General features: G+C 32.9%; 2 protein-coding genes across 3 annotated transcripts in view; one reads left to right on the forward strand and one right to left on the reverse strand.

Annotated features, from left to right (window-relative positions):
* Positions 1-19,182, forward strand: part of LOC110996705 — a 34,535-nt gene extending 15,353 nt beyond the window's left edge. The window contains exons 3-10 of the mRNA XM_022264519.2: positions 10,468-12,309; positions 12,382-12,663; positions 13,396-13,699; positions 15,839-16,126; positions 16,951-17,122; positions 17,258-17,457; positions 17,823-18,010; positions 18,232-19,182. Coding sequence (XP_022120211.2) covers positions 10,469-12,309; positions 12,382-12,663; positions 13,396-13,699; positions 15,839-16,126; positions 16,951-17,122; positions 17,258-17,457; positions 17,823-18,010; positions 18,232-18,502 — 3,546 coding nt within the window. The 5' untranslated portion in view covers position 10,468 and the 3' untranslated portion in view covers positions 18,503-19,182. The remainder of the gene's footprint in view (positions 1-10,467; positions 12,310-12,381; positions 12,664-13,395; positions 13,700-15,838; positions 16,127-16,950; positions 17,123-17,257; positions 17,458-17,822; positions 18,011-18,231) is intronic.
* On the reverse strand, positions 19,174-21,527 carry LOC110996707 (MIT domain-containing protein 1). Of its 2 annotated transcripts, XM_022264522.2 has the most exons (5): positions 21,511-21,527; positions 21,062-21,300; positions 20,585-20,823; positions 20,026-20,225; positions 19,174-19,892 (listed from the first exon to the last, which is right to left on the reverse strand). In XM_022264522.2, the coding sequence occupies exons 2-5, from the start codon at positions 21,186-21,188 to the stop codon at positions 19,730-19,732; spliced, it is 729 nt and encodes a 242-aa protein (XP_022120214.1). In that variant the 5' UTR covers positions 21,189-21,300; positions 21,511-21,527; the 3' UTR covers positions 19,174-19,729. The 2 variants fall into 2 exon arrangements, with proteins under 2 accessions (XP_022120214.1, XP_022120213.1); XM_022264521.2 differs by lacking the exon at positions 21,511-21,527 and having other exon boundaries at positions 21,062-21,473.
* Positions 21,528-22,403: the final 876 nt, after the last annotated feature.

The following is a 22,403-nucleotide window of genomic DNA, read 5'->3' on the forward strand; positions in this document are numbered from 1 at the left end:
AGTCGTAAAGTACTGTCCATTACAGTCAGTTTATGTAATTGCACGTGCGCATACCAGCTTGCTGATTGTGTCTCCGCATTTGGAGATGGAGACAAAGAACGCTCCGGATTTATGGGGAATAGGCTGGCTGTTGAATGAATAAGCATGGGATTATAACTGTTTTTAGAAGGATTCTTAATAATCCTTTAGGACTTTAAAAGTTCTTTCCCAGTTCCTACGGCACATTCTGCTGTGCACCAATGTGTGAATGCCCGTAATGATATTTCCAAAACCGTAAGTCTTAAGCTTATAAAAGGCTGGTCTTCCGTCAGACTGTGACTTTCATATACATTAAAATTCTGTGTCACTACAACACTTTTTAGCCTCAGATTTCTTTATCTGTTTCATGCTCTTTCAGTCAACCTAATAGGTGATCAGCCTCCTATCAAATAAGCCAGGTCAAACCTATTTCCAATATATGACTCATCAAATTGCTGTAATTGGCACTGACGAAGGGCTCATTCCAATAATTTAGACGTCAACGAAACCCAATTTTCGTAGTCGATCTCTCAATATCCATTGATGCTTGTACGACGGTTTTTTGCAAGTATTGGTGGCCTTGTGGCGACAGCGTGTCCCCTGAGATCGTAGGTTCGGTCCCCGGCCGGGCACCACTGATTTATTTATTTTTAAAGTGAAACTTGTTTAGGCGCACGTGGGTAAAATTTTTGACATGTGACACTTCTGACATGTGTACTTTGTACTCACGCACTTTTTGCATTGTAATGCAAACGCAACGCATGAGAATCACGCGTTTAAAATATTTTTAAAGAGCGCTGGTATTTAATATAACGAACAACGAACCTAAAAGGTGTACTAGAAAATTCTAATAGCAAAAAAGAAAAACCGCCACCGCGCCATTTACGTGAAACGAAACATCTGCACTGAAAGTACTTGCACAGCAATTCGCAGCTGCCAACGACAATCTAAATGTCAAACAATTTGTCAAGGCCACACAGGTGATTCACCACAGCCTCAACTGACCATTACTAAAGGAATTAAGCACTTAATAGAACAAAGAGACCCCTTAACTTCCGCTAATTCATGCATTGATCTTCTGATTTTCACTTGGTCAAACACATAAATCGCGTGAATATACACCCATATTACTATTACTGAATTGCATAACTCATGATCAATTTTAAGTAGATCACAAATATTGAATTGAATATTGTATATTCTATTTTGTAAGTGTGGAGTTTCTTGCCCATTCTTCTCCACACGAAACTAGCTTTTGGAAGGGTCAACTAGAATGGTTTTATATTTTATTTAACTTTCAAAAGTGCAATTTTAGATGGTCTTGGTTAACAAATTAATTTAGATTTTTGTTGTTTTAAAAAAACAACCTACGGATTCGGACGTGAGACAATGTATGAAAAACGGATGGTCATCGAGCAAATACCTCAAAAATGTATTTTTTATCCCCATAAATAACCATGTTCTTCTTAGTCTATGTATTAATGACTTTATATTGAGACAGAACCGAATTTCCGAGGGCGATTCAGCAGTGCACAGCTTAATCAAGAGAAATATTCATTGATTGATTATCAAAATTTTTGTTTTGTATAATTTTGTTATTTTGTCATATCACCTCCTAAAAACGTAACTATCGGCACGTGGATGGAGCCGTTTCATTTTTTTAGTCACGCTTCCTTATCAGCCATATGGTTCGCACGCGTGCCCTATGAAGGCGGAGGGACCATATCTAACGATGTATGAAATTAAATGCGAAAGTGTGCCTTACTCAGACAGTTTAGGAGCATTCGGGTATGGTACACCTTAACTATAATAATATGAATTTAAACACGGTACAGTTTTAATATTTTTTTAATAAACGGACGGTATAACTCGGATATTAAATTTATTGAGTTTTAAATAATACACCGGTATTTTCACGTAAGCACTATTTGGTTGAAATATATTGTGAATTATGAAAGGGTCCTAATAAGTAATAGTAATAATATTTAAATTAAATACAAAGTAAAAAAAAACCATGTGGCAGTGTACCTTTAACGCAGGCCGACCAGACGCCAAATTAAATATTTAATCAAATTTAAATTAAACTTGAACCCCACGGCCCAAAAGTCTCTCAAAAGGGAACGACAAAGTTGAAGTCTCTTATATTTGAGTAGTCTAATATTTTCCGCCTGCTCTACGATCGGGCATTTATTCAAATATCTTTACCTACTCTAGAATTACCACGAAATATATTTTAGATCTCCACATTAGCTTTTGATAAGTCTTTGCTGTTAATAACACATTCGTCTCCTTAAAAATACCAGAAGTACTCTTCCAATAGAAGCGGTACTTGTAATTAAAAGTCATAAATAAAATGAATGTATGAAAAGGCTTTGAATAAGATGCTTGCAGTAAAAGTATGCAAGTAGGTAGCGAATGCAAATTTTGCGTGTACAATATAAAACATTCGGAAGTATTCATCATATTAACATATCCGATTGCGTGGGATTAGTTTTCTAATACATATTGACATTACGTGATTAATTATCGACATATGAACTCGCGCAAATAAAATATTAATATATGTATATATATATATAATTATAAAGTCAATATGGTAAGTCGTGTACCATTCCTGAGGCCGGATTTACCCCAGCTGTTCACGAATTATTATTTTTTGAATGTACGAGTAGGAACGCTTTTTACACGATGAAGTTATCACGGGGAAGCTGGTAGGTTAGAATTCCTTGTGATACATTTTGGAGACTCGTAATCCAACAGATTTTTGACAAACGAGATCCAAAAAACTGCATGTGTGTTAGCTATACTTAATACACTGTTCTACTTGACTTTAAAATAACATTTGCCATAGAAACAAAATAAAAGTGAGAATACATATAAAAACGCACACTTACACATTCCCACACACACCACAACCAATAAATTAGTAAATTGTCTTGGTAGTACATAATTGTTCTTCGTATATATGGTGTAATGGGCTATATTGCTTAATTTCATTATATATAAATTGTTAAATTAATGAAGTATTTATCCTGTGACACTGTATTGAATCATATTGTAATATAAAAGATAAGTTGTTATGTCGGTACCTTAATTGTGCCCCAAGTGCAAGGGTATTGCAACAGTATGGAACCTTTTCGAGTTCCGACAGATGTTTGGGAACCGGTAAGCGTTGCCGGGTGTTTGGGGTTCTATTAACAGGCTGTTCACTTTAGTCCGTCAAAGAAATTGAAAAATAAATTGTACTAGTTGTAATCCAAGTAATAAATTATTTTATTTGCGAAGACACAAGATATCTTCTTAGGAAAATATAAGTAAATTTAAGTATCTGCTAAAAACTTAATCGCGTAGTATATTAGTTGGTTACATATGTATTGTGTATTAACACATGCACGTAACTATAAAAGTTTTATTAATAAACGATGATTAATTTATGATGATACAAAGTGTTGGTACTCTTGGGCAAATTACAATTGTGACCACAGAACAAATATGCATGATGATATCATGTTTTGAATTATTGCTTATTATTAAAACAATTGAACATTAAAATAAATAATGTAATACGTTTTTTTTTAAACCTTTAGACAGGCATTGTCATATGTTAAAGTTTAAAAATTATAGCTTTTTATCAAACTAAGTTTATGTACGAATATAATACTGTATACGAATAAAGTACTACGTAGAACCAGCTGCCCACTGAAGTATTTCCGAACCAATCCGACTATTGCCCTTCCTAAATATGTTCCTTCAAGAAAAGAGCGTCCTGCTTTCATTCCTTCATTCTCATTCTTTAAAGGCTGGCGCTGCGAGCTCTCTGTCAATGTATCCTTCAACGGGTGGTATCACCTAATATCAAGTCTCGACGCTCATCTGATGTTAAGTGATTTCGCTTACGTTTGCCTCCTGTAACATAAAAGATATAGGCGGATAGATTATTAAGTATGTGACGCACCTAGTTGCCTAGTTAAAAGTAAGCGGAAGCCACGTAATGAGATAAAATGCTTAAAAGCTTACACAACCCAGATTTCCTCGCTTATTAAGCCTGTAATGCGCTTAAACGGATTTTAAAATAAATCACTTCGCTGAAACCCCGTATGTAATTGGTGTGGACTCGGTTTCCGCACTTAGACACCGAATTTGGCCCATTTGCTATTATTTAGTTAAGAACCTATGTAGCCGCCAAGCTCCAAAAAAGTACATTGTTTCTTTCCATTTTTTGTCATCGTTTCTTTAAGGACGGCAAATGGAAAAAATATATGGTGCAGTTGAGTACTTTATGTATCCATTTTGAAAGATCGATATACGATTTAAATAACTTCGCTTGATAGAAAAAACAACTAAACATAGTAAATTTTTGACACTCTGACATTCATTCTATGACAAAAATTTATATAGAATATGATTTTGAAAATTACATGATATAATCGCAAGGCAAATGCATTTCAGATATATGGATAAAATGACATTAATTTAATGTTTTTCATAACTAATTGTTATTAACGGCCGGCTCGTCTCAGTGCTCCAGCTCTCCATTGCACACCGCAGTCCATCCCGAGACACTGACAGCAATTCGTGCTTGGATAGGGCCTTAAGCCAGCCTAGTTGCTTCTTGCTCAGAAGTTTCCTGGGCATTCCGCAGGCTTCACGAAGCGACCTCATAATTGGATTGGAATTATTAATTATTCAAAACAATCTAGTTAGTGTCTTCCAGTGTTGTATTTTAGCTTAATTAATTTATAATACTTTACTTATATTGAAACTTCGTATACAGTACAATCATAGTAATTTTAAATAAACAAAAGCATCCTCCCAAAAAGAACACGCTGTATCGTAGCGCCAAGGGGCCAAAGCGGTGACCCTTGCGAATAAGGGAATTTTAACACCTGGCTGTAACCATAGAGATCGAATCACTACACGGATGACACTATCGATTTTTATAACCATAACGGTTTTTAACATGACTTTAACTTGTAGTCTACGGTATATGGTGCAATTCTATCTCTATCTATAACTTTTTCTCTAGAGCTTTAAAGTAAAGTTAATATATTTTGAACCTCTAGAGAAATATATAAAAAATAATATAAACCGAAGTACCTACTTCAGTTTCAGTAGAATTACACTGACATAACAAACTATTCTGTGTGGTCTATGATCTATGGGTCTCTTCGAAATTCGAACATCGTGTCAAATATGGCGATCACAATGGCACGCGCGAAACGACCAAGCGTGGCGTATGGCGATGAGCAGATGACACGCGACCGTTATGCCAGCTGCACATTGAGTGCATTCACTATGACTTAGGACATCCGCAAACATGATACTTTTTTAATAGATGCTTGAAAAAAATTAGACAAATTCTACTTACTTAATACATTTTCGTCTAAGTATCCGATCACAAATTGTATATTTACTTTAAAATACTTTAGTTTAAATCCAATATCTAATCTATCAATCTAATTATTAACTGGAACCTACTAACGTTAATTAATCAGATCATACCAATTAAAGTGCGTGTCGATTTTTTCATATTCATAATGTTAGAGAATATAATATCACAAATCAATCTCCGTAATGAATGCGTTCTAAGAACAATGTTTTCCTATAAAGCCATGATCACGTAACCATTGGAGCGATGTAAATGTGTCATCGCCTGAATAATTTAGTCATGCTTTCTCTGTTGCACGATCGGTGTATGGTATTATTAATGCCGAATTATTAAATATCTGTATGACCTGATTCAATCATGCCTGAACGCCACGATATCGTGAGCATTTGTTAAAAAGCCCCTTCTTGCTCAGAGTTCACCCCAGCCTTAGCTAGTTTAGAGTACCTACAACTTAGAACATCCAGAGATAGAGGTATACCTACTACATGTAAGGGTTAATATTTATTAAACCGGCACTGAAGATGCCTCTAAAATGCTGTGTACACATGTAATTGTAGTTTAGGTTTTCAAATGTTGTTAAGTGTGTAATAACTAATAACTGTATGTATTTGATCAATATTTTTTATTTAAATAATTCAAATAATTTTAATCTATCAATGAAATGAAACACGTAATTAGTTTGTCACTTTAACTAGTATGTCCTTCATTAGATTCCGTGCTCGTTTGAGTTAACTGTAAGAAAACGACACTACTAAATATACATAACACATTCTTAAAAAATACAATGTTGTTTTTTTAAGTATTTTAAAAAACATTAATTAAGCATTTTAAAATCTAAAACTATTACATTGTCCTTAAATATCACACAAAATAATTAGCGTCAATACGTATAAAGTCTTTACGGCTCCATTTTTTTCTGTTTACATGAACGAAGCCGATTCCCAAAATTCAATGTACAATGTCAACCAGCTGAATAAGCGAATTGCACTATTGTTGTCACTGAAGCATATCAAATACTGAGGAAGTCGACAAGGGCCTCGGAAGGTCAAAGACTCCTGATAATTCCCAACTTATCTTATAGTTTAAGGTTATACATGTTTCCTACTTCAGTTTTTTACGGTCTTGTAGATCTTTATATGTGTAATGTGTACTATATATGTTCTATTGTTTTTTTACATAACTTTAACTACATTACTGTTATTTTTTTGTCTCATATAACAGATTAAATAGTCTGTGCTATGATAATAATTATAGGCGTATATTATGTTGTTGTACATGTATGTTTCTATTGAAAAATTCACATTAAAAACATAACAATGAAATTACTACATGAAAAAGTCGACATCGTGTGTCAGGCACAGGAGGCCGATTCCTCATGATGAAACAGATACAGAAATCTGGTGGCCAGTCCTAGAAAGATGGTAGCGACACTGATTTATTGTATTTTTTTCAAATAAATATTTTTCCATCCGAAACAATTATCGTTTTGTGGTAACTAAAGTAGATCAAAAAGACAAGTATAAAGTAGCCAACTGAGTCATAGTAGTAGATTTAGGTATTTACAATCATTATCGACTAGATATAATTTGGCCGGGGATCTAACTGAAGACGATGAATTTATCTATTATCTCTGTCAATATCTGTTAACAAAAGGCAATCAATACAATATTAAAACAAATTCCCGCTTTTCCGTGAATCAGTTACAGCTCAATTTCCATAGATAATAATCATTTTGACAATGTACCGTTTTATGTTAACTTAAATGTTTAGTGGACTTCATAATTTCCGGTCAAACATGCATAACTCGTTTTACATATGTAATTTAAAACGGATAAGTCATAACAAAGTTGTCCCTTTGACGGTTAGATTCAGAAAGCACTCGTTTTAAAGATCACCCTTACCGCTAAGTATGACTCCAGTTTGTCAATTACGTATTGGATTTACCCATAAAATCATGGCCTTAGTTTTCCTCATTTGGCTTGAAAATTATATGAGGCCAATACAATATTAGAAATACAGTAATACCCCGACTTACGCTACCTCGACTTACGCGAATTCGGAGTTACGCGATTTAATTTTCTCGTCTACTCGTTTTTTGTTTGAACGCCGCGCAGTTAAAGTCAAGCGGCGACGTTTGTTTCTGACTCCCCCCGCCCGCATTATTATTCGTTCAGTTTACAACAGGCACAGACGTGTAGTGATGTAAACTGTGTAGGATAGTGATGATGTTCAAGAGCTTGTGGATTCACACAATGAGAAGGTCACAAATGATGAGCTCATATCAATGCGTGAACAAGAGGAAGAAATTGATAATCATGATTCTTTGGATCCAGTTCAATTGGAAGATCAAATGACAGTTGGAAACTTGACAGAAGCCCTCGGTTCGATTGAAAAAGGGTTAACAATTTTGGAAAGCATAAACCCCAATGAAGAGCGCATTTTTGTTACAATACATGGAATTAAAAAATTACTAGGATGCTACGAGGAGATATACGGGAGAAGAAAACGACTTTATAATTACAATTTATGAAACCTACATCAAACTAACTTCGGATTGCGTTTATACACTCTATTAATATAGTTTGTCATATTATCTAGAATGAGATACTAATTATTTCCTAATTTATTGTTTTATTTAGTCTCCAGTCCCAATTAAACATACTTTGTATGTCTTTATATGCAAATTTGTACCCCGACTTACGCGAATTCGAGTTACGCGGATAGCGCTCAGTCCCACCTATCGCGTAAGTCCGGGGTATTACTGTACACCTAAGTTATTCGTTATCCCGCATATAACAGCGCCCTCATAATGCGAATTAATCGTAATAAAAAATTCATTTCACACCTAAAACAAAGGAATAATAAAATATAAACGAAAATCGTTTGGAATATGAGGGCACTTGAGATTTATATGTGACGGTAATAACTTTTATAATTTGATTTAACAGATTTAACTGGTGTGATATACAGATGACTGGCGAATTTTACCTATTCATAAAAAAGTAATTAGTTCCATATTTTGACATTTGTTTTTATAACTTTAGGCTTAGTACAATATATGTTCTCGTGTAGTAATATAATATAATTATAATTAAGCCTCATTTATTCCTTGAAACATTCATCACCTTTCACAAAAGCTACACACACTTATAAAATGTATAGAGAATAAAAAAAAAAAGTATATATAATCAGAAGAAAAAATTAAATATTTTATTCCAAGGACCTCTTATAGAGAATAGGCCTCCTCTAACTAGGTTCATCTCTTTCTATCTTTTCTCCCAAACTTTGATTCGTCTAGCATTTGTCCACTTTTATCTAAGATACACACACTTAAAACAGTATGCATAAATGATTATAAATAAAAAAAACCTATTCGTTATTTTCACAACATCTCTTATATAGGCTTGCTCTAACTCGCTCATCCATCTTTCTTTATCATGAGCATTTTCCTATCTTTAATTCTCGTAGTATAATCAATGTGTTAAACTTAAACTTATCAATAATTTTGTATTAAATCTTCAATTCGCAAAGATAAAATAGATGTTTATATTTCAAAATTGTGTTATCCATCCCTTGACCAAGTATCTAACCCAATTATCAGTTAATAATTAGCGTTAATAGCACCTAATTTAACTAATTAGACAAGTATTTAGTTACCTGACTAAACCGAGTCAATTACACTGTCATAACTCCTGATTGCGTAAAAGAAATATAACACAAATTGCGTGGAGAATACAGATTACTAATATACATAAATATTATTATTAACATGTATAAACATGATATTTTTTACAAGAGTTTAGTTTATCGTTAAATATAGTAAAAGATTTTATGATTTAATAATATAATCGTTATTGATGTTCTTCTATGGAGATCTTCTTCTTCTTATTCGGTACACTTTTCGCGGTCGTGATTGCTATGTGGTAATAGAAGAACACATGTGATGCGCTTCACTATGGAGATAGGGTAACGCGATTTTTTATTTTTTTTATTAATTTATTTTACAGATTAATATAATAAATTTCATGAAACATTACACTTTAAAAACCATTGATATTATTATTATTTTTTTAATTAATAAATTTTAATTAAGGTAACCATAGCAGTCTTGTTTAGGAGCGCGACAAATGCATATCTAATAACTATACTGATAATGAGCGGGTGATACCTACATTTATTACCCGCGGTAGCAAATACCTCAACGTTCTCTCACTATAGACATTGTTTGCTATCGATGTAAAGAGCCGAACCCTTACAGCTCGGATCTGTAGGTCATGTTCAACTCGTTTTCTTATGACATCCCGAAAAAAATACAAAGAAATTAATGATCTATGTAAGGTCGTAATAAATAATAATATGCTATCTTACTAGAAACATTAATAAATGAACAAATCTTTTTTCTCAGTTAACACATACCGGTTAGTACTGGTTATGAAATCTGATCTAAAAAATGCTATGAACTAACCATGACAAAATGACTTTACTAGGCTTGACGATTACCACAAAATATTACATTTAATAAACTCTGTTATTGCACATAATAGGCGTTTGATTTTGTGTCTGTGAAATTTTATTGCTAAACATTATCGTATAAGTGATACGTTCTGACGAGTTAAGAAAACATGTATCTTTATCCGGTAACCTATACAGGTGCGAATGAATCAGAAAATTGACTCACATTTTCGATCGTATCGTTTTACATTTCTTTTTGACAAGTTTGCTAATCAGTGGTTGTTAATAGACTTTTAAGTCAAACACGAGGGGAGATGAAATCACGACCGATGAAAACACTCCAAACCCTCGTACTTAGACACAATAGGTCCAGCAACGGTTTCAAACATCTGCTCGTTTGTATTAATACATACGTCTCTTTCTTATAATATTTAATAATAATATAACACTTTTGTAATGCTACACAATTTAAGCTATGATCGACACGCATCATGCACCACCTCGATCGTAGTCACACATAATGGACCAAGGAATTACGTCACTCCCACCGATCATTAACCTACCAATTTTCCCACGAGTCATTTACCCAAGTCTTTGTTCTATTGCAGGATGTCGAATTTTCAACGAACAAGAAGTAAGGTGTGGTGGGGTGATTCACCACCGACCGTCAGCAGTCCCGTGGCTGAACCTGCTTGGAGTCCAAACAACCGACCAGATCAGAATTGGGAGCCTCAATTGCCGCACTGGATCGCTAACCAACCCGAACAAAGAAACAATAGCGACGATAATATAGCACGAGCCAACAATGCTCCCAACCAATGGCCGTTACGTCACGGAAGTCCTGGCAGTCACAAAAGCCAAGACTCTGGATTCTCCGACTCGGATAGTTCGCCGCCTGTTTCGCAGTATTATTCTTCACCGGATAACTCTGAAAGAAATAAGTCATCTGGTAGTAATGATTCGAACAATAATGAAAACATCACTGTTAAGCAAGCTATAGATTTTGAGAGTAAAGATGTTACTGACAGTCCAAAAGCAAAAAGTCCAGTGACGCCGACACCGAAACCTCGCTTACGCAGTAGCAGTGTTATACAGACTCCATATGATCTTCAAAAATATTGCGAAGTACATCACGATAAGGAGCACCTGGAACTTCTGAAAGATGATAACAATGACGAAATAAGTAAGTATCCGTCTCCAAAGAATATGAATAGCCCCTTGCCGGATGATAAGAGAAATAAAAGTAGTGACAAAATTCTTTGTCCTAAATCTACTAAGAATATTAATAATAAAGAAAATAATTTAAATACAAGTGCAATAGTAAAAGATACCAAAGATATATCTTTAATGAATAAGAACTTAAATGTATTAAGTCCCTCAAAGAAGTACCCTCCGAAAAAGTTTGTTTCTAGTACGGATAGCACAAAAATCAGCAAAGTAGCGAAAGTGAAGGACTTAGAAACAAGTAAAAATAAATCAGATGATAGCTTGGAATATATCAAATTGGCTCACAATAATGAAATAGCTGTTAATAATCAACCAAGAAATAGAACACCAATTTCTAATGTCTCTTATGTACCTACTGAAAGAATTGTAACCGTCAAACCAGAATATAAGCGAAGTATGTCAAATGAGGATGAATCACCAATCTGTACAACACCCAAATTTCAGAGAAACAGATTAAATCAATCATTAAACTTTGAAGCCCAGAGGCTAGATCAACAAATATTAGACATTCACGAAGGGTACCACTCTTTAGGATACATTGATGAGAATGATTTACAGGAAGAAAAAAAGAAGTATCCAAAAGAACAAATGCATAAACCCACGAAAGCCATACTAGCGAAGAATATATTAGATAGCTTGCATTTAAAACCAACAAAGAAAGCAGGACCTAAAGCCAAACAAAGAATGGCAGGCAAAGACAAGACAAAAGATCTTTTAAGGATATTTCCATCGAAAAAAGGTAAAACAGAAGTAGCAGAAAATCAGGCTGGTGGTACCCTCGACGGAAGTCGGGTACCAGCTCTTGGCTTACCCAGAACAATGGACCAAAACTCATGGGTGATCGTAGGTCACCCACAAAAGGAAATGCTAATTCCTCACTACAATGAAAGGCTAATTGGTACCGAAAGTGAATTACAAGCTAACAAAGACAAATCAAGCAGTGACGAGAGTCTGAAATTTAGGAAGGTCACACCACCGCTGGAGTTCCAAGATAAGCAAAAGACACCGTATGAGACAAACACGAAAATCAATAAAAGTTTAACGCACGATACCAAACGAGAAAAATTAAAAGATGAAGAGATGAATTTTGCCGATTTACAACTAGACTTAGCTTGTACCTCGACACCAAAAATGTTGGCGCCTCAAGACTATATGAACGGCGCCCACAGCGAGTCCAAAAATGTGAGACGCATGAACCTATTAGAAAACTTCAATAGTAGCGGGTAAGTTTCGCAACGTTAACTGTAAAGCTTTGTTGTCATAATTGCAGTAATTAACAAGAGTTTCCTTCGCAGGCTTGTATTGAATAATCAAAACGAGATACTATATAGAGAAAGGAGTATAGACCAGACGACTTTGGAGAGATTATGTGACCGGAAGCCCGAGCCGGTGCAGTATTGGTTATGTGACCTAGTTGGTTCCTGCGAGAACGAGTGTATGACGACGTTGCAAAGCAAGCCGTTAGGCGCAGAAATGAAAGCACTAGTCTCAGCCAGTTCAGCAACAATCACGGGGAACATCAAAAAAGTCCAAACTCACGGTCAGATTATAGTCCACCAGTACAGTGACGTATTGAGGTAATTTATTTTTTGCTTACGCGTTAGTTAGACCATTACCGTCCAATAATGTGACGTAAACAATTCAAAACATTTTTATATTTGGAATCTGAGTAAATGGCTGAGTTTTATAAAAGTACTTGAATAAAAAATAGCATAATATCTTTATAGCCAGAACCTGTACTGTTTATCCATATCCTTGAAATATCAGTAAGTAAAGATGTAATTTTTTTAGATTAAATGACTATGAATTACCATAAGGTATTTAAAATTAAATATCAATTAACAAACAGGATATTGAGTGATTAAAATTAGTACATAATGTACGCAAGCATATTAATTAGCATATAAGTTTCCTTATATTTAGCTGAGTCATCTCGAATAATTTAAAAGTATCCATTTTTCAAAGGCATCACTTTAATAAGTATATAATACCAGATTTATATATACCGTTGTAGCACCATTGGTATATATATATTTACATCTGGGCCTCAGATTTCTTTATCTCTTCCGTGATAAGTTCAAACAGACAAGTAGGTTTCCTTCTTTGCCTAACACACTACATCGATTTGGGTCTAAGGCATGCCGGTTTTCTCACAATGCTTTCCTTCACCGTACAAGCAAGCGTGCCGAAAGATTATTGGTGCATAGTCGGGATTCGAATCTACGACCCCAGGGAGTCGAACGTTAAAGACACTACGCCAACACTGCTCTAAAAATATCAGAGTAATTAAGATTCATAAATTTCTACAGGCAAATGGAATTGAAGCAAATCAGCGAAGAACAGATATGTCTATTAGTCGCAAATATCAATGAATTCGTCCTGGCACACAGTATAACCTTAAACACGAAGCCGCCAGGCGAAACACCAGAGAGATGGGACAAAATCAAAATGTCCTTGCAGCTGTATTTGCAGAAGTTGATTGATATTGGTGAGGACGTGAAGATTGAGTTGAACGAGTCGTGTCCTGAGTGGAACCTGGTCGAGAAACATATAGATACGTTGATTGGTATCTTCTTGGAAACAACAAAGGCTGTTCTTGTTCAGCAGATGAAGGTAATTTTTCAATTTCTCTTTATATTTATTCGGGAGCACGTTCTGTTTAGTTTGTATTCTATTCAATGGTAGGTTTCTCATACAACAAACAAAAATGTTTAGAAAATACTTTGGTAAACAAAATCACATATTGTATTAGCAGCAAATATTCTTGTTTAGCTTTCGAACTGTCTATATCTATATAGATAACCGTAATGAACTAAACGAAATTGAACATTTCCCATTTTTTATCATACGTCTATTGTCAATACAGTGAATCGGATATTATGTAAAACATCGCGTAAATGATCGGTGCTTTTCCTATGTCAATCAGTTCGCGATCTGAATTTGTGTTTAAGAAGGTATTTTAACAATTCTGTAAAATGGATAAAATATTTGTTTATTAAAAATCATAGTATTGTTTTAATTATAATATTGGGTAAATACTAAATTTGTCGTTTATGTCAAAAGAAATTCAGTAATTAAAAAATATTATTTTTATCACATACACATAATCTCTGTTCTGAAATGGAAAATATGTTTGAAATGTTGAGAAAAATCTACAAAATCCGAGTCAAAGTCAAATCATTTATTTAAATGAGGCCAATGCAAAGTCACTTTTGAAAATCAAATCAAGTTAAAAATATTAAAAAGACTAGTTAGCCTTCCAAAATGAAGTTTCATTGGAGAAGAATTAGCCAGAAACTCCATACTTACTCTTTAAAAAAATAATAAAAAGAAAATTAAAACAAATTTAAAAAGTTAAAAAGAAATAATTTTAGTTTATTATTTTAAAATGATTTTTACAATATTTTGTATACAGTGATTATACTAAATAAAATATTATTATATAGGTTATTACAAATCTATTTAAATTCCAAGGAGCTATTACATAAAATTGTTATGTAATTTAGCCACTTGACCAACTAGGTCCTTGCGTTTAAATCATTAAGATGCAAGTTGCGGCGTATCGTAGAATCTGAATGAGCTTCTATATAATATTTTGTGCATGCAATTTTCATTGGACGCTCGAGAATCCGGCTTCCCTGGGGTGACATAAGGGTTGCCAATACAAAAATACGAATACAAAGTACATAATAATCAATATTCTCTTTATAGATTTTTAATAAAACTGAATTATGTGTAAGATTTGGCAACCCTGTGCTATGGTAAAAATGTTTCAGTTTTTAAAATTACAATTTTGATTTTTGTTTACAAGAACTTCTCCCAATTGTCTTTTACAAAAAGCATTATTGTGTGTTGGAGTGTGTGTAGGTGAATTTTTATAACAGCATAAACAGAAAAAGAGAGAAAGAGACGAAAATCTATCGCTAGAACCTTTGATGTACCTCTATCTCCGTGATTGTGTCTTAGGTTATCGTTATAGTTTCTCCAAGGTTCACTGTATATAACAGATTTTCTTGCTAAATAAATGGTTAAATTTATACAGGTACGTGTAAGAAGTTCTTACACGTAAAATACCTCTAGGGGAGAACCCTATTTGAGCCGTAATCGTGATTAGGTTCATTTTATGCACCAGGAATCGACAAGAAACTTGAATCCTTAGTTGTTATTTCCAATAAACAACATTTTAGATAAACATTTCATATATATATATATATATATATATATAAATATATATATCGCTTATATTTTATTATATTATAACAAACCTTGTATCTTCGATAACTTTGCAATTCTTCGTCAGTTTCACTGGTATTGGATATATGTAAATAGATCCACAATACAAATATTGTTTCTCCCTAAAACGGAGTCATAATCTGATAAAACGTGCCTTTATTACGTTTTACTCTTCTCACCCAGGATAGCTTGAAAATACGTCGATTTCATCCTTTTCCCTAAATAATATACTTACATTTTTTTAATATTTATAATATAGTATAAGATTTGGAAACCTTTTTCGAATAAAATTAGTGTGTTTCCCAGCTGTTCCATAACAAATTGTATAATTACAATTACAACAATTACAATTTTGCATTTTTTTATAGATTGACATTAAAAAAATTGTAACAAAATCAAATTACGTATTCTAGTTAACTGTAAATATCACGTAAAGAGGCGTATTTTAGTTATGTAATTTTCTTTGTTTACATTTAATTTTACATCCTAATAATTCATTTTTATTTAATTTTTCTTCAGACACTGGTTTCCATAATCGAAGAACCACCATCGGACATGATTTTGAAAAGCACACTTACTTCAATCGGACACTTGGCTATGCTAAGTGGTAACACCGAGGGAAATCTTCACGATAAGAGCACGAAGATCATCAAGAGCATCACCGACCTGCCATTCGTGGACTGTGGGGTGCCCCGGGCGCTTTTAACAGCTATTATTGAGTCAAATAAAAGTTCTGTTAAAGCTCTGTCTTTGAGGGCGTTGGCTACTGTTTGTGTTACGGGTGAAGCTATCAAACAGTTTGAAGAGGTAAGTTTTTCTGAAGTGGCATAAAATAGTATTCAATAATCTTCTGTAACATGCTTTGTAATTGGGATACGATTTAATTGGAAATTTAAACCCTTTAAAATCAAAGTGGGGCCCACGCCCCACAGGGGAACAATTTGATTGGTATTGGCTATTTGGAAAATTTATAAAAAATATTTGGAATTAGAATTAAAGTTTTTCTCTTTGTATGTATTACTTACTTATGTATCGTTAAGACTTTCTTCTTAAAAAGAAAAAAAGTCAGTTATCATGTATTTTTTTAATAACGATAGAATATTTTAAAATTTAAAGTTTTCTATGAATATATTGAATAGAGGTGGGGGGCAGAAGAATTTAAGTAAACACTGCTTTCAATTGTTTCAAACGCGTTTAAAAGCAAGTACAAAATATGTGAATAATTGTGTTTGTCATAATAGCACTAAACACTTAAAATTACCTTAAAATTTTAGATAACAATGACATATCTGAGCTTCAATGTTAAATAGTAAGATAAAACTTATATATTCGTTCGTAAAATATCTCATCAGAAGTTGACATATGATATTATTATGCCTTTATAACAAAAGTGTTTTGTTAATATATGTTTGATCTGAAAGTCATATCGTAACAATTACGACATTATTTTCACATTAAACATAGACTGTTAATATATATAATTACACAGATATAGCAACTTAATCAACATTTTGATAATTTACTTACAATCCCGATATTTTATTTTTTTGTAATAAACCTTTCTGTTTACGTTTATTAAAAACTTACTAGACTTAACAATATCTAATATTTAATTTTTTCATACTATTCAGGGCGGTGGCATAGAAATCTTGTCGGATATACTGTCAGATGAATCGAACCCGGAGCCGCAGATGCGCGAGGCGATCACAGTTCTGACTCAAATCACTGCGCCATGGTTGAGGGGTCACCACGACATAACACAATTACATGTATATCTGAACACGATCGTGAATAATATTACTGGTAAGTAATGACTGACTTCTGTGTTCATTGGTAGCCTATAGCGAACTTATGAAATTTTTTTCATAAATTTTTCGGTATTTTATTACAAAGAAAATTAATACCCTATTAAAAAAAAATTCTTAATGTTTTTTGCAGGCCTGCTATCACGAACAGAATGTTGCCAGCTTCTGTTACTATGTACAGCTTGTCTTGTGAACTTAGTCCGCGAACTTGAGTTGGAAAAAGAGGAATCCAGCAACTCTGACATCATAGAAGTGCTGACGCGTCATCGTACCGTTGAGCGTCTTCTTGATGCTATTAAACGTCGTGGGCCGAATATTTCTGTGTTCTTACAGGTATGTGCTATTATTTAATAGGTAGATTTAATATTTATACGACTAATTACTCCGGCGTCTTTACTATGCGTATTCTACAAAGTGTACTGCACTGTTATTTGGGTTGGTCTCCCAGTCTTGTTTCAACACCGTACGAGACAACCCGTTTTTAATGCATTTATTTATTCTTTTGTTAAATTACTTACTTACATTTAATTAGCTTTAACACGCAACAGGCTGAATAATATATGTCCTCATGGAGTCCCCAACATTTACTGACTGGCTACCTTTATGACAAAATAAATTTTAGAAATAAATGCTTCCTTTATCTAGCTATGACCGAATAAATATTCTTTCATTATTCTAAATAAATTAACGTTTTATAGGAACAAACAGCATCATTCCTTTCATCACTATCCCGAGTGAACCGAATGATCCTACACTTGTCGTGTATCCCGTCGGCCAGTGTAGCTCTCGTGTGTTTCGTACGAACTGCGCCCGCGCATGCTCCGAGGGATGCAGAGATGCGCGCGCAGCATCGACTGCATTGCCATGCTGCTGAAGCTATATCCAGGTAAAAAATCCGTGATCTATTTGCGCTTCGGTATTCTATTATATAAAAAATTTAAGCTTAAATTGTCATATTAAAACTTATTAGGAAATGCTCAAGCAAAATTCCATGAAATCTAATCAAAACTATTATATTGTAGAATATAAGGGTCTGGCTAACACAGTCTGGTAATACATTATTTACCCTATACCAGAGTAGTAAATAATATTAATGCATATTTACAGACTCACCGTCGTCTCTGAAGTGGCCCAACAAATAGTTCAACTGGAGGGCGTTCCTCATCTCACCCGTTTGGTTCGGATGCAGAGAACGCGCCCTCATGTCGATACGAACCCTGACCAAACGTTGATTCATTGTTTAAAAGCTTTAAGAACAATATACAAACATAAACCGGATGCTTTTAAAGACTACCAGAAGGACGTGGATGATATGATTCGGCCACATTTGATGGAATCTCTGATGCTCTTCTCGGCAAAGCAAGAGAGTTATGTTTGATTATAGCGGCATCATCATTTTTACCTCATCGTTATTAAGAAAAATTTAAAATACCAGCATAGCCTAAAAACACAAAAATGTGTCTGTTCCATACTTTATAGTTTATACTAATCGTCAAAGCGTTAAATTTTATTGAGAAAAGCGCCATCTATGGTTATATTATGAAATTAAAAAAAATATGTTTGATCCAATTATTTTATAAAAGGCTTTTAGCCAATACATTCCATACAATGTAAATATTGTGTAAAATTCTCTTATTTATGGACTATCTTACTGTATCCAGAGGCCATACTAATTAATATATTTGCTAGTCGTAGTTTCCATTGTCTTAAATCTACTTACATTTATATTCATTACCAAAATATTCAGTATACCTTGTCTAATTGTCTAAATCAACTAGAGGAAAGGAAATTATATACCATATTTGTTATGCATAGGATTTCAAACCAGTAGTTTTTCAGTTCTATAAACTCCTCCAATACCAACTTATTATAATCAATATTTTTTAGCCCATAGCTTTGCAAATTTTTGGCAATTTATATTTTTTAAACATTTATGTGATTTTGTAACCCATCAACAAGTATTTTGACACCACCTTTAGTTGTACGTCATATACATACGTAATATAAAATGCGTAAAGAAATTTGTTTTGTATAAAATAAAATATATTATTCAGTCAATTCCTTTTTTTATTTTATTTCAGCACCTTTTTATAATAAGTATAAATTATCTTAAATAGTCACTCACTTCCTATGTATATTGACATCACATTATCAAAATAAATTAATTAACAATACACATTTTAAAAAAAACGTTTAAATTATAATTCACAAAAGTCTGAAATATTCTTAATATTGTATATATTGCGTCTATACAATAGTCAATGTGAGAGTATCTATGCAACACATATTTCATTGATTACAAGACGTGTTATTTACAAGTTGCAATTATACTCGGGAAACATAATTGCTAATTCTACAATTATTTTGACAACTCATTTGTTATACTTTGGTTTGTTTAATGTACAGTTACTTGATTGAAAATCTTAATATTCCAAATAGTTACTTGAAGAAAAATTTTAAGTTCACACAAATATTAAAGCAAATATACCTATTTCTTGTGCTTAGCTTTAGATCTTAAGATCTCATTTAGAAAAATACTTTTTATCCATATAACATCACAAGACAGCTGTTGTGTCATATTAAATACTATACAAAGCTTACACTATCAACCATATGATTGCTTAATATTCTTTGAATGTAAAATGTCAACTGTAGTCTCATGACATGGTCTTAAATCGAGATCATGCATTCCTAAGCAGAATTTGTTCTCAGTTGCTTTGTAGAAATCTAAGCCTCTGCCTATTTTTACAATCCATCCAGAACTAAGGCTGAAATAGGAGTTATATTAATAAATAATTGTATTTATTAAGTGTTTATCTTTTATCCTACACAACATAAACTAAATGAAAATTATGAAAAGTAAAAAGGATAAGCATTTTTAAGATACTAAATAGAACTTACATAATTTGTCTATCATGAAGTGTTTCCGAAAATTTTACTATTAATTCCACATTATATTTGAGCAGGTCAATGGATATGTTGTTCAGCCAGTTGATTTGGTCTTTATCCGTTTTGTTGTCCTTGGATGTTAATAGTTCTATGTGCCTCAGTTTATCACAAGACTTCACCAATAACTCACATACACGAAGAAAATTTTGGCACTATAAATAAATTTTTACATATGCTTGTAAGAAATTAGGTAGAATAGTATTTGATAAAGTAGAGTAGAAAGACATAGGAAATCTATTGTGTATTAATCAGTGGTTCTTTAAATTTAAATTGTATTGAATTTCTATTAAATGGCATTTTGAATCACCACAGGGAGATGTTTGGTATTAGTTTTTATAACAATCCTTTTGACGTTACATATTACTAGAACTTGTTTTGTGTTAATTATATTTCATAAAAAACAGCAACTTGAAATGGATGATTAAACCAAAGACAATAACAATTAGTCACTAAAACACAGTTATCAATTGTATGGATGTAATATAAAATATTTTGCTTTATTGTCACTTACCTGGTGAAAACTTCTTATGTAGGGATCTTCAATAATTACAAACTGTACATCCTCATCTAGAAAACGTCCAAATAAATTCTTATAGCTATGTCCTGTAGAATCATTTTCAATATGAACTTGTTCATGAAACTGGCCAACTTCTTTCTGCTTTGAAACTAATTTCTTTATACATTCAGCTCTATTCATATACTCTTCTACTTTTTTTCGTAAATAGCTTCTAGTAGTTTCATCTGTTTCACCTGTAAATTATATACATTATACTAGAGATATCAAGTTGATATTGATTTAGAAAAAAGAGTTAATTATATCATCAAGTATTTGAGAACTAATACAACAGGTAAAGTGTTAGCTTGGGAAGTAAGTGTTTATTTTTCACATAATTAATTGAAGATTTATATTACCTGACTACTGTCTTAATTAGAGACAATAGTTTCCTAACTAACAACTTTGAAAATGTGTAATATTATGTTATTTTACCTTTTATCTTGTCCACAAGAATTTGTAGTCCTTCTTGATAACAAACTAGTGCTTCAGTATATCGTTTCTTTGTATCTAACTCCACACCACGTTTTAAAATGTTAATAGCTGCACTTTCTACATTCATAGTTAATTTTTAAATCTCTATTTTCTCCTTAGATGAACTACATATAATAATTTATATAAAATAGTTTGAAAGTTCTCAACAATGTGTCCTTTGGTGTGATTTTTATAATATCCTGAAATTACAACAAAGAAAACTCATTTTTAATGCATCCAAAAATTAATACTTGTATAAACTAAGAATAATAAAGAAAATGTCGAAGATAATTAGGAAATGTATTGTTTGTACTGTTATAGTTCTACTAATTGATAAAGTATGACATTGAAATTGATTATTGAATATTATTATGACTGTTGAGTGTTGAATCAACAAAAATCATGCTTACAGCAACATATTTTAATCATGATCCTTTTCGCCCATAGCGCAGGCTATAGTCTTTCGACCATACCGCCTGGTGTCTAGTCTTTCTTAGAATTTCACAGCTTGAGTTGCGAACTGTGGCTGAATTTTTGTCAGCCAGAGATAAGAAAGTAAAATGTTAATATGTAATAGCAAGTGACCACTCAGCGTTAGCTTAGAACTTAGGATTTTGGCTGCTTGTTTAGTTTGTAAAATCAAAACCTTAAAACCGTGTCAAAGGCCGGTATTATTGCCTAAAGTATTTACCCGAACAAAATTTTTTTTCTTTAATAGGTAAGTAGTAGATTTGTTTTTAGGTTGGAAGTTTTTAACAGAACTTAATGCAATTTTGAAACTTTAACTTTACATAAATATTATTAACTATTATCTATTATTTTAGGTAGGATACACATGTTGATAGTAATGCTTCGTAATATGTACCTACTAGGTATTTTTTCTTTGAATGTGAAGGTTAAGGTCCATATCCTAATTTGTATCTCAAGTTAAAAACTCGTCTTAATGATGGTTTAACTGTTCTTGAAACTAGATTAAAGTTCTTGATGACGTTAAGTGACGTTCGACGGCTATAGAACTCGTAATCTATAACGATCTTATAACAACAATTACTTAACTTATCTAGTCGGTGTATAGTACAATCGGTCTTCATAGCTCAGGGGTGCTTCAAATTACCTTCTTTAAGTTATCATGCACTAGTTTATTAGATTACTTCTGTATTTATTAATGTTTTTAGTTCATTGATAAAAGCCATATAGAAATCGTTACTCCATTCCGACATAATAAGAGACAGTGCAGTAGTTAACTAACAAAGTGAGTTGATTTCGGTTGATTCTTGCTAAAACAAAAAGCGGAGAGGCTGTG

This window comes from Pieris rapae, chromosome 6 (genome assembly GCF_905147795.1).
Source record: "Pieris rapae chromosome 6, ilPieRapa1.1, whole genome shotgun sequence".
Classification (NCBI taxonomy): Eukaryota; Metazoa; Arthropoda; class Insecta; order Lepidoptera; family Pieridae; genus Pieris; species Pieris rapae.